Consider the following 14388-nt stretch of genomic DNA (forward strand, 5'->3'; position numbering starts at 1 on the left):
AATTTTTATATTATATAATATCTAGTTAATACTCAATGCGGCTGCTGCAATGCAAAATATCTCAATAAAACTAAATTATTATAAATTTTACTGGAATCTGGAATTTTAACCAAAAATATTTTGTTAATGCAATAATTTCACAGGTGTAGGTACACCACGTTGTATGAGTAATCTGCTTCACTTTAAATAATTATAAATTGTTCAATAAACAATTTGAGCATTCTTTACATTAAATTCCACCCTTATTTAGCTTATGACTAACATTTAGTTTACATTTCGCGTTTTAGTTTTTAGAATTACACATGAAGTTAAACAACGTTGCTCGATTCGCACGCTATCAACACGCGACAAACGCTTAACTGCCTTCGGTGTAGTCTATCAGATACATTGTTTTACGACTTACTTGCTTTTACTTGGCTTTCAAACCAACTGAATTTGCACAACACGCTCCTATATAATGTTGGCTTTTACATAACGAAAGCAAACAGTGCAAACAAAAAGGAAAGAGCGTGTGCCACAAATTCACATTCCACAAACTGAAATTTACAGCTGGAAATTCGTTGCTTGCGATTGCCTGGCAGCCGCTTTCGACTGCTTGACGAAACGTAGCGGCGACGGACGACTGCCACTGCGGTCACTACGCATCGACTCATCCTCCAATTCAGCTTCAGCTGATGTGGTGCTGCCACCACTACTGCCACCGCCAATGCAGCAGAAACGATTGTGCGCCAAACGTATGCTACGTGTTAGATCGATAGTATCGCTCTGTTGGCGCAACTCGATTTCGGCAACGCGCTCCATATGCTTCCACTGACGTACGGCCAATACGAATGCGTCTGTGACATTGCTGGCTGCTTTCGAGGAAGTCTCAATCAGACTGGTAATGCCATTGTCCTGGCACCATTGTTCCACTTCTTCGTAGTTCACCTGACGATACTTTGCGGCCATGTCGAGCTGTTTGTCGTATTTTCATACGAAAGTATAGTTATTAAAGTCAAATGAATGTATGTATGTGATTTACTTACTTTATTGCCAACGACAATGAAGGGAAACTTATCCGCCTTTACATCGGCATAGTTGAGGAACTCACTGCGCCATTGCTTCAGTCCGCGAAAACTGTCGCGATCATCGACGGCATAGCACAGCATACACACATCCGAGCCGCGATAGAAGGGTGTGCGTAGCGCGCGGAAACGCTCCTGGCCAGCAGTGTCCCAGATCTTGAAGAAATTAGGTGTACAAATATTATTTATGAAAGAATCGGTGTCGAAAATGGTAAATTCAATCGAAGTGGGTTTTAATGTAAACTTATCTCTGCATTATCTGTTGAAATGATCCAAATGTGTTTTCTTTGAATTTTGCAAAATGAATTTTATGAGTTGCTTGTTGTTTGTTGTGCTTTGGGTTTAATTGAATGTGCTTCTTAAACTTAATAAAATGGAATTATAATGAAATCATTCAATCTCGTTGCACTTTTTTCATTCACACGCGCACATATATTTACAAGTAAGCGAATATTTACACAATAGCTAACCAATTAGATAACCTATTAATTAATTCATAAGAAATTTCCAAATAACTTCTTAATCATATTAAACTTGGGAATAAAATGTAGCGCAGATGTCAGCAATAAATTAAATTCTGTTCGAGTAGCATGATCCGTTATTTTGAATATATGTATGTATAATTATTATATCTGATCAAATTTAACCCGGACTGGATCACTTTCCTAGATTGATAAAACGTTTTTTTAGGTTCATGTGAAGTTTGATCTCCATACAGCGTATGTTTAGCAGCTATTTGTTAACGTCACGAAAGATAAGATTAGGGTTAGGTTAAGAAGTCTACCCTTAGAGGGCTCTTACTTGGACAGTTTAGAACGCCGGTCTGTTGTGCTACTTAAAAGATTAGGTTAGGGTTAGGTTAAGAGGTCGGCACTTACAGACCTCTCACTTGAACCGCTTATAACGCCGGTCCTCTGTCATACTCATACATTAACTATCATAAAGACCATCACAAAACGACAAAGCGTTTTGAGCCTATCATAAATTTTGTAAGGCAGCTAATGTCAGTTTCGGCTATGTATCCTGGTTCGCCGAAGGTACGACTGAGATATTTCAACTTCGATCATGCAAAGGCTGAGTAATAGAGGAGTAAGTCAGCTTCCTCCATACGATTTTGACGTTCGACAAGATTTTTAGCCTTACCGCATGAACGCCTATTGGACAATGTCCAGTAAGAACTACTACGTTTGCGCAAAATGAACTTTGAAATTAAATAAGGGCCAATTAGTTCATTAGATCTCCTACTTTCTATTCTGGGCCAAAAAGAAAAAAAACTCGCAGCGCACAGGAACTAAGCACACGTGAGATCCAGTGGTCCAGTGCTAGAACGCAAGATGACAATGGAGATCCAAATCGCGGGCAAAGGTGCCTCCTCTGACTATCTCGTTGGTTTTGCAGTTGCCAGCGATTCCACTATGACTGGACACTCAAACCAGTCTGATGATGAAGTAGGTTGTTGCTTTTTCTAGTGAGTACAGACACTCCCTGACCAACTTTGAGCGCACAGTTAGCGAGCTCAGCACTAGCATTGCCGTTTTGCTATCGTAGTGAAGTGAGCACCTGCACTGAGACTGCATTTGGCAGCAGTATGTACCTTGCTTGATTAATAGCAGCCACTTCTGCATGAAAAAGACAGTGGTCGGTTAGATAGATAAATTGATGAGGATTGCACCGCGACCTAGGGTCTATTGTGCCCTCTCCTGACTCACAGCGTCTCAGCTAGCACCAGCAAATTGATGAATTCAAATATACTGCTAGGTGCTATTGAGGCGATATGATCCCTATTTAGAAACATGGATCCAAGGGCCTTGGTTCTGCTTCTACAGGTGTACTGGAGTTTCGGGTTCCAAATCGCAGAACCGGTAATTCGCACAAGAAGCTAGGCCCATGTTGAATAAGTGCTTCTTGAGTTTGCAATGGCCGGTGTAGAAGGCGATCAGTAGCCTGACTTTATCTCTTGAGAGATTGATTATGATTTTAAACCTTTTGAGGTTATAGCCATTCATCAGCAACTTTGCGTGCCGCAAGCCTGGAAGGTGTTGCCAATGTATCTCCCTACCCACTGCTTCATCATTGCGGAACTGTTCCTTTAGGGTGTGGGGACCCACCGCTATGAAAGGTTCCGGTCCTACCATGCTGGTGGATGCTGCAGAGCGGGCAAGCTCATCGGCCAGTTCATTACCGGCGATGCCTCTGTCACCTGACACCCAAATAAGGTGCACCTGGTTGCATTCTGCAAGACTATTGAGCCGGTCTATACACTCCTGCACCAATAGCGATTTTAACTCGTGTTACGAGATCGCCTTGAGTGCCGCTTGGCTGTCGCTTAGTATAGCTATACGTTCGTTGCGACAGCCGCGTTGGAGGTTTAACTCTACGCACCGACTTATAGCAAATACCTCCGCTTGGAATATGCTCGGAAACTTACCCATAGATATGGAGAGTTTCGTGCGTGGTCCTGCGACCCCTGCGCCAATTCCCTCCGACGTCTTCGAGCCGTCGGTGTACGGTGTAGATCCGAATTTCGAATAGAATACATTTTCGAATCGAGTTACAGAATAGGCCCCCTGGGTTCAGTAATTAGACCAGTTCGGATTTTTCTCCGATCAAGGACTGTCAATTTGGTAGTATTTTTCAATCAGCTTAATCGTATCGGGTGATTTTTTAAGAGCTTGATAACTTTTTTAAAAAAAAAAACGCATAAAATTTGCAAAATCTCATCGGTTCTTTATTTGAAACGTTAGATTGGTTCATGACATTTACTTTTTGAAGATAATTTCATTTAAATGTTGACCGCGGCTGCGTCTTAGGTGGTCCATTCGGAAAGTCCAATTTTGGGCAACTTTTTCGAGCATTTCGGCCGGAATAGCCCGAATTTCTTCGGAAATGTTGTCTTCCAAAGCTGGAATAGTTGCTGGCTTATTTCTGTAGACTTTAGAACTTGACGTAGCCCCACAAAAAATAGTCTAAAGGCGTTAAATCGCATGATCTTGGTGGCCAACTTACGGGTCCATTTCTTGAGATGAATTGTTCTCCGAAGTTTTCCCTCAAAATGGCCATAGAATCGCGAGCTGTGTGGCATGTAGCGCCATCTTGTTGAAACCACATGTCAACCAAGTTCAGTTCTTCCATTTTTGGCAACAAAAAGTTTGTTAGCATCGAACGATAGCGATCGCCATTCACCGTAACGTTGCGTCCAACAGCATCTTTGAAAAAATACGGTCCAATGATTCCACCAGCGTACAAACCACACCAAACAGTGCATTTTTCGGGATGCATGGGCAGTTCTTGAACGGCTTCTGGTTGCTCTTCACCCCAAATGCGGCAATTTTGCTTATTTACGTAGCCATTCAACCAGAAATGAGCCTCATCGCTGAACAAAATTTGTCGATAAAAAAGCCGATTTTCTGCCAACTTTTCTAGGGCCCATTCACTGAAAATTCGACGTTGTGGCAGATCGTTCGGCTTCAGTTCTTGCACGAGCTGTATTTTATACGGTTTTACACCAAGATCTTTGCGTAAAATCTTCCATGTGGTCGAATAACACAAACCCAATTGCTGCGAACGGCGACGAATCGACATTTCACGGTCTTCAGCCACACTCTCAGAAACAGACGCAATATTCTCTTCTGTACGCACTGTACGCATTCGTGTGGTTGGTTTAATGTCCAATAAAGTAAACTGAGTGCGAAACTTGGTCACAATCGCATTAATTGTTTGCTCACTTGGTCGATTATGTAGACCATAAATCGGACGTAAAGCGCGAAACACATTTCGAACCGAACACTGATTTTGGTAATAAAATTCAATGATTTGCAAGCGTTGCTCGTTAGTAAGTCTATTCATGATGAAATGTCAAAGCATACTGAGCATCTTTCTCTTTGACACCATGTCTGAAATCCCACGTGATCTGTCAAATACTAATGCATGAAAATCCTAACCTCAAAAAAATCACCCGATATATACCTTAATATTGAGAGATCGCAACAAGTCGGGTAGTGATGCAACGGAGAACCTGGTTCGAAAATTCCTTAACAGGGAAGTGGAGAACGTTGCCAAAACCAAAATAAAAATAAGTTTCATTGTAATAAATGTTACAGACGATCCAAGTCAGACCTGATAGATTTATGTAAAATAACCACCAATGATCATTACTCAATTTTATTCTTACGAATAACCGAAACTGACCTAAAATGTCAACGGACAAAGCCCTTCGATTGACTAATAAACTTTCAGATATCGTGATCATTAAGGCCCCCTATTACGTTACTCATTATCACAAGAATCAGGTATACAAACTTTCCAATCGTCTTAGAATTCTGAATTCAAGAATCTTCCTAGGCAACACTGAAGCAATGTACTTCCTATTCGGATATCTAGATCTTAGAGCCAGAACTGGCAGTTTGCATAAGAGGCTATTGGTTCAAAAAACACACATACGAGAGAACAGCCTTGAATGATCAGGGAGCTAAGTATAGGTATGACTCAAAAGGAATGATTTTATACAAGTATGTTATCCACACCACAACTATGCTATAGCAACGGCGTAAATTGTCGGTAATTTACATATTGCATGAATTTTCTACGGAAAACTAAAGTAATGGGAAATTGCTGATACAATTATGTGCACAGACTTATTATGCATGCTTATCTACATTTTAAATTCTTATATTATATATATAGGTATATGTATATCAGTCTTGGGTATCCCCCATTTAATATTTTTATAGTCTGGCAACATGTTGCTACAGTGTATACTAGTTTTGTTCACCTAACGGATGTAGTATGTATCATCTAAATATAATCGAGATAGATATAAGTTAGGTTAGGTTAAACTAGTAAGTCGCGCATAGAACAGTTTTGGTCCTTTGCGATATCATATGGAGATCACTTGCTAAGTACAAGAGGAGTAGTCATATTTTAGGATGCCTGCGCTTGAGACGAATTTCAACAGACTCTATAGCCTCACTATCGATCCCTCTTCCAGGGTATCATATCGTGGAGACCCCAGATGCTTACAGCGTGGTCTTGTCAATGCGGGACAAGTGCAAAAGAGATGTTCCATTGTTTCCCTGGTGCCTTTGCTCTAGATATTTCCTGCCGCCTTCTAGATCTGTCAACCCCATTTTGCGGGCGTGTATCGCCACCAGACAGTGACCAGTTAGTACTACGTTCCCACGACAATCGGGTATACATACGTAACCGGAGCGGACCCGGACTTGTATCCGGCCAAGGACAATCAGTGGCAGAATTATGTCACTACCACAACAACAACGATCATGTTCCTACAATCCTTTCTATCGAGTGCCAGCAAGAATTTAGTGTACTTCCGATCTACCGGTTTGCACATGACTTTTGCAACCAGGTAGCTCGTTCCACCGAGCTTTGATTTTCTTTAACATGCTTTTGTCAAGTTCGTCGTATAGGCATGCATGGTTTTCCCAATGTAGGTCACGTTTTCGGATATTAGCCGTACACCATTCGTTCACTATTTAATTGCCCTCGACGCCTTTGTGGCCTGACACCCAGTAGAAGGGAAGTTGCTTACTTTTTTCAACACTTTCCCGAGAAGAGACGAGGCGAGTTGAAATCCGGCGACTGACTGTAAAGACAGTATGTCCGTTTGTCCGTCCGTATAAGCTGGAACTTGAGTAAAATTTGAGGTATCTAGAAACTTGGTATACGCCTTCCTTGGAAAATAAGTAAGCACGAGTTCGCAGAAGGACATAATCGGACCACTGCCACGCCCACAAAAAGTCATTAACCGTTGACTTATAAAGTACCATAACTAAGCACGAAATTTAGAAAACTTTAATTTGCCACAGCGAACGCAGTAGCACGGGTCACCTGTGGAAAAAAAAAAAATTAAAAAGTGAGCTGGGATCAAAAATAGAGGATGGGCGTGGCACCGTCCACTTTTAGATAAAATCTCATATCACGAAACCTGTGCGACCGATTTCAACCAAATTTGGTATGTGACATTTTTCTGATATTTTTATATTCTTCTTCTTTATTGATTGGCATAGACACCGCTTACGCGATTATAGCCGAGTTAACAACAGCGCGCCAGTCGTTTCTTCTTTTCGCCACGTGGCGCCAATTGGATGTTCCAAGCGAAGCCAGGTCCTTCTCCACTTGGTCCTTCCAACCGAGTGGACGTCTTCTTTTTCCTCTGCTTCCCCCGGCGGGTACTGCGTCGAATACTTTCAGAGTTGGAGTGTTTTCGTCCATTCGGACAACGTGACCTAGCCAGCATAGACGCTGTCTTTTAATTCGCTGAACTATGTCAATGTCGTCATATATCTCGTACAGCTCATCGCTCCATCGAATGCGATATTCGCATAACTTTTCTCTCGAAAACTCGCAACGTTGACTCATCAGTTGTTGTCATCGTCCCGGCCTCTGCACCATATAGCAGGACGGGAATTATGAGTTACTTATAGAGTTTGGTTTTTGTTCGTCGAGAGAGGATTTTGCTTCTCAATTGCCTACTCAGTCCGAAGTAGCACCTGTTGGCAAGAGTTATCCTGCTTTGGATTTCTAGGCTGACATTGTTGTTGGTGTTTACGCTGGTTCCAAGATAGACGAAATTATCTACGACTTCAAAGTTATGACTGTCAACAGTGACGTGAGAGCCCAGTCGCGAGTGCGACGACTGTTTGTTTGATGACAGGAGATATTTCGTCTTGCCCTCGTTCACTGCCAGATCCATTTGCATTGCTTCCTTGTCCATTCTGGAGAAAGCAGAACTAACGGCGCGGGTGTTGAGGCCGATGATATCAATATCATCGGGTCCCAAACCCAACGCAACGATATTTTTATATTACAGTGTGACGAAATCGGACTTCAAACTTCCAGGTGACTTCACACCGCATATATCGGTCAATGCGTGCTTTACTAATAACAGTATATCTTTGTGCCTAAAACTGGGCGAAAACTTGACTTAGCTCCCATATAACTAATATTAAGAATTTTCGAACATCCGGCTGAGAGCGTATGTTTCTTATAACGGCGCATCTTTGTGCTTAGAATGAATAAATTCGGATGAAAACTTGCTCTAGACACCATATAACTAAGAAGTCTTAAGTAGCTGAAGGTACTTCCCTAGCTTTACCCCTTGATAGTTGCAAGATTATGAAATGTTCGGTTGCACCCGAACTAAGCTCTACCTTACTTGTGTATTTTTAATACTTCTTATAGTAGTTAGTGTTAGTTTTTTTCTATATACGATATAAGTTACATCAACACTCGTTCTAAACAACAAAAAAAAGTTGAATAAACACACTGATGTAATTATATTTATTATAGGCGAATCATGATTCAATAATTAGGGATTCAATTTTGTAAATGTACACATTAAACAATAAAATCGCTCATAGCAATTAAGAAATGATTTTGTAATCGAAATTGTAAAGGCATGGCAACTTTTGTGTGTAAATTAAAACGAAAATTGCCGGCAAAAATTAAATGTAACTAATCGATTTACATAAATATGTATGTATATATATATATATATATGTATGTATGTAAGCAATGTGCATTTATATATTATATACATTTTTATTGCACATAGAATCTGATGCCGCTATTGTAAGCTAGATCGTCGACATTTGTTGATCGGATATGGTGAATAATTAAGCATTTAAGACATAAAAGGCAACGACACGACGAACTAATGTATCGGGCTTTGATTTCGTTGCTTCGTCGGTTTTCTAGTATATACTCGTACATACAACTATTAAATTTCCCAGCGAATGAAACACGTAAAAATGATTAACAGCCAATGCGACAAGTGAGTGTCAATTTTATTGCATATAAATAGTTGCAGCTACTGATTGATGAGTTCGCAAATTCCTATACATTGTGACAAAAGTACCTGGAAATTGTAAATAAAAAACAAACTATTTAATTATTATTCAATATTTATTTTGTCGCCTTCAAAGTAATCCCCACCAGATGTAATACACTCAGGCAAATTTTATGTTACAGTAGAGGCCCGCTAATCCGGATCAAAGGATAAAAGTGGCCCCTATCCGGAATATAAGGAAATCCGGATTACCAAAGACATATCAGAACTATGTATTATGAAAAAATATTTATAAATTTCTGTTTCTTTATTATAACAAATAATACACATGTTCCACAAAAACAAAAAAAAACTTAAACCAATAAAGCATAAAAGCGAATGTAGTGAATAATAAACATGTGATCCGGATTAGAGAATACGGATAGAGAATGTCGGTACGGATTAAAAGGGACATAATAGAAATTTTGAGTTTTTTAACCTTGTCCGGAACACAGTGGAATCCGGATTAAGTCATGTCCGGATTAGCGGGCCTCTACTGTATATCTTCGATCGCCTGAAAACGGGTTCCACGGAGCGGCAGTTTCGGTTTAGGAGATAAGAACAAACCACAAGTAGCCAAATTTGGTGAATACGGTGGTTGATCGATGGTATTCATTGCGTTTTTTGTTTTAAATTCGGGCATAATTGTGGCTCCGATGATTGTTGACTCGTTTTGAAAAAAAAAATCAGCTTTATCTGGACGAGTTGCGTAAGAACGCGTTTCATACCCAAAATATTCACCGAAATCGTTTGAATCTTCTCGCGAGAGATGTCGAGCTCTCTTGCTACACCTTCACTCCTTCACTTTTTTTTATTATTTTCATCACAACGATCTATCGGCCGTCTTTGAAGGCTTTGTACCACTCGTAGGCTCGTGTTTTTCATAAAACTGAATCACCATAAGGCTTTTCCAACTTTCGCAACGATTCTTCGTGAACGGATTTGGTTAGAAATACAAAATTTGAGACAAATTCTTTGACTCTCGAGTTTTTTATCCACTGTAATAATCCCAACGCACTACCGAGGCGTACCGACCTAAGCAGCTGCTGTAAACCAACTGGTTGCCAGATCGCGCTCATATTTCACATAGTAATTAAGGACAGTCCTACCAATTTAGCAAAATACAGTTTTTTGTAATATCATTTATCCGGGGAATTTAAATTAAAATTTTCGGGTGCTTTTTTGTCACAATGTATGTAGAATTGTTTGAAAAGGTTGTGTTTTTCTGTAAAAATTCAGTCAAATTTGTATTCTGTAGCGTTGTAAGCCATCAAATACGCACCCGCAATATGGTCGCCTTGATGGCACAGGACGACGCAGATGGATAGGAAGATACAGATAAGTCGGAACATCACACTACGGACTATCTCTGGTCGTCGCATGATGTCTCCCGTCGAGCTCGTCCATAGTGAAGACCAGATACTTTTGGTTCCTGTTGGAATGTTTCCCGAGAAATATTTCCATCCAGGAAAGGCGCCTTTGGAGTATACTCTCCACACATCGCAGACCGTAAACATGAATGGTCGCGTTAAACGAGAGTGGCCGAAGCGTTCTGGTTATTGTAACAGGTTAAACTTCTGCTTATCCAAATTAGACCCTGATATACTTAATTCATGTCTTGCATGCAATGAGTCCCAGCACGATACTAAACACCTCTTGAGTCTATGTGAATTAGGAGAGGGCACAATAGACCAAAGGTCGCGGTGCATTCCTCATCTTCAATCAATCAGTCAATCAAAACACCTCTTTGCATACAACACATGAAACCAACTCATTTAACTCTCTTTTTCCATTCCCACAACAGTAAGCGGAATGGACCCGGATCTTTATCCGGTCAAGGACTGTCAACTCGGCAGAACTCTACGGCTACAAAAACTGATTTTTGACTTTTCCCCCAAACAAGTCTTAGGCACTCACTGCTTGGTCCATTGGCTGCAGTTCGAAAGTCGCACTAGAGATTTTATGCCCTTGATTTGATCGCACGTTTCGATTTTTCAATTTTAACAACTAATTTTAAATTCTTCGACCTTGCCAGATTAAAAGACATTGTGAAAGATATACATATCTTGATATCGTGCTTCCGAAACCAGTTGTAGCATTAACGTTCACATCACAATTGGAAGTAGAAGCGCCACTTCCAATTCAATCGGATTAAGGTAACCGGAACAGTTTTAGAATTATGATCGTACTATCACGCTAGCATCAACAACAAAACTGTTATTTGTAATATATGACACAACAACAATAGAAACAGAAGCTTAGCCAGTCATTGAGCATATTTGTAGCGTGTTAGTTCCTGGTGATTTTACTTAATAGAGTCTCAGTCGTTTAAGAAAAATTGCTGTTATTGAAAATAATTCCTTATAGTTAAGTTTTTATGACGAGAAAATTCCGACTATATTTAACGTAAAAACTATAATTTCCTCCATATTGTCACGAGCAAAAATTCAGCTTTTTCCATTGTAAAGAAAATTTAGGCAGCAAGCAAAAAAGTTAGTCATATTTACACTAAGCAGAGCAGTGGAAAAACCGTGGCACAGGATGATTGTAGCAAAGCATTGGACAGAAAGGGTCGCAACCAGCGTATCGCTATACTCGGCGATAGTCAAGCGGCACTAAAAGCGATGTCAGCTTATGAGATCAAATCGCTATTAGTAGAGGGGTATATAGGAGGGCTGAACCGCCTTTCAGTTTTCAACGGGTTACACCTAATCTGGGCGCTGGGGCATAAAGAGGTAGCCGGCAACGGTCTGGCCGACGAACTCGCCTACTCTGTTGCGGCTTCTAGAATTATAGGGCCAGAACCATGCGTTGCGGAGGGGCCCCACACCATAAAAAAGCTGCTCCCGAGACAAATTCCGTTTCCATTACTTTCTATTCTATTCTATTCTTCGAACTCGTAACTTTTCAAGGCTGTATCTTTGTAACTAATACCACTAATACATATGTATGTATATTTAATAATATGCAGAAAATTTTGATGCAAATCTGTCGGGAAGAAGGCAACTTAATGAGCTGATAACGTTATCAGTAGCAACAAGCGAAACATCAGTTCAACGGCAAACGGCGCAAACCGACGACAGTTGTATTAATTTACTCATACATATGTATGTATATATGTACATGTATGCCATATTTAAGGTGCGCATTGATACAATGGGTTATAATTAACATCAGAAACGTCATACTTTTATCGCGAAATTTTTAAGGTCAAATATTGTGACAGATAAGGAAAAGTAAAACAAAAATATATGAAAACATGAGAAAAGTAAACTTTTACTAATACTTATACATATGTAGTTATCTTGATTTTGATCGGTGAGTGACATTATGGTCCGATATTGGCGATTACGACAAATTCTATTGATATATAATACAGGATATTCGAATTTTGCTTCTGGGCATTACAAACTTCGTGGAACACTTAATATATGCGGTTCAGGGCATGATACAAGTAAATAAAGCACCTACATAGTCGGTACATATGTATGTAAGTATGTATGTATATATGCACATATGTAGATGTACGTAATAACTTTTTTGTGTTTGTATACAAATTAGCTTAATAAACAAATAAAGAAAAAGCCATTACGTAGAATGAAAGTAAAAAATCACTACACTAAGCACTAATTAATTAGTTATTTTAAGCTTTAATATTTAAAAGCCGGTATATGTATTGTAAATTATATAATTATGCAAGTATTAAGCCACGTGACAAAGAGAAAGCGTCAATTGCGATTTTCTCAAGGCAAAACCTTAACACCTCTAATATGCATGTAGCAAATAAATGTGAAAAACAAAATGCGTTGAAAAGTTGAGAGCAACATTCATAAGTATAATTTAAAAGGGCTGATAACTAACCAAATATAAGTCTCATAACTGTAAAATCGCAGAAATCAGAATATACTGTTTTTAACACTTGAAAATTTGTATAATTATCACGTTGATTGTATACTATACATACATACATATGTATCTACTATTTACTATTTTATCTTAAATTCAAATTGTATAAACAAAGGTAGATCTTTGTTTACAAAACTCTTACTCACAGTGAAAAAAATATACACATGTGTACGATACACAAGCATATTAGCGTATATTATAACGAAAAACAGAAACAATAATTTTGTCTAAGCAAAAGTTAGCAATATTTCGCTATAAACACTCATTCATATTTTTTTATTTTTTTTTTGCCGATCCTCCCACCCCATTAGTTGACTGAAGCTACTTATACTCATTCATCCATAAATACATAAGTACATACTCGTATGCAGTCGGTATACATTTCAAAAAGTAGCGGCATAGATAGGCCTCTGACTTTCATTTGTCGCTCAATGCCATAGGATTTCCTGTTGAATGCGGTGTATGCTCATTTAATAATTCACACATAATTATAAATAAATAAAAAGCAAACAAAAAATCATGCTCGTTCTAGTTTTTTAATTCTGAATCAAGCTTTTTTTCCAACTTGTTTGACATCCTTCATGCATTGTATGACATTTGCTCCACTTACCTGTAATGTGTATTTCTCGCCATCCACATCGATGTTTTTATTCATGAACTCAACGCCAATTGTGTGAAAGTTGTTTTCGTCGTAACGATTCGAGACAAAGCGATTCATCAGACAGGATTTGCCTACGCCACCATCCCCCAGTATGACAACTTTCAGGAGTATGGTTTTGTTTGGTGGACGCATATTCGTCATTGTGCTAGGTTTGTAATATTATCTGTTGTTATAACGATTACGTTAAATCACTGGTTATGTGTAGTTAGCACTGGTTGTCGTTTGATATTTTTTTTTTTGTTTTTTACTAAAACCGTTGTGATACTTTACATAAATGCACTAACGAACAAGTAGTTTTCAATTATAACTAATTTGTTGTTGCTGGTGTTCCACCTGACTGCTCACGACAGCTTACGATGCACTGAACGTACACTAATTACTTTGTTGCATTTCTTGCTTGCCCTTATAAACTGTATAAAAACTTTTATTGTTGTATTTGCACCGTTTTTCAACTCACTATTATTTAATATAATTACACAAATTTCTATAAAAATTAAATTTGTTAGGACTTTCCACCTGTATGTTCCAGCACCAGTTAGCAAATAAACCAGCTGTAGAGTTTCAGTTAAACGAAAAGGTCTCCACTTGATGTAGTTGGTGCTTTTGTTGTGGATTGTTTTCCAATTGGAGAAATAATACCCAGCTGTTCGCAAGGCCTGAAATGTTTTTTTTTCAATGATGAGTGAGCAATAACAAAATAATTGTAAATCAGCACTTGTCAAAACCAGCACATTTATAAATGAGCTAAAATTAATTGTTAGTATTTCCTTTGCATATTTTTTAACTTACAATTGTTTTACATTTAATTTAAGTTTACATTCATAATTTGTTATTTAATTAAACTGATTAATGCTGGTAACCCTTCTCAATCTGCATTTATACGCTGTGCATATTACTATTCCAATTGGAAA

At 38.9% G+C, this 14388-nt stretch overlaps 1 protein-coding gene across 1 annotated transcript; it reads right to left on the reverse strand.

The window, feature by feature from the left end:
• LOC120769528 (ras-related protein Rab-9A) lies at positions 1-14001 on the reverse strand. Its single transcript, XM_040096567.1, has 3 exons — positions 13427-14001; positions 1026-1220; positions 1-954 (listed from the first exon to the last, which is right to left on the reverse strand). Exons 1-3 carry the CDS (start codon positions 13616-13618, stop codon positions 544-546), a joined length of 798 nt encoding a protein of 265 aa, XP_039952501.1. The 5' UTR covers positions 13619-14001; the 3' UTR covers positions 1-543.
• Positions 14002-14388: the final 387 nt, after the last annotated feature.

Source organism: Bactrocera tryoni, chromosome 2 (assembly GCF_016617805.1).
Source record: "Bactrocera tryoni isolate S06 chromosome 2, CSIRO_BtryS06_freeze2, whole genome shotgun sequence".
Taxonomy (NCBI): domain Eukaryota; kingdom Metazoa; phylum Arthropoda; class Insecta; order Diptera; family Tephritidae; genus Bactrocera; species Bactrocera tryoni.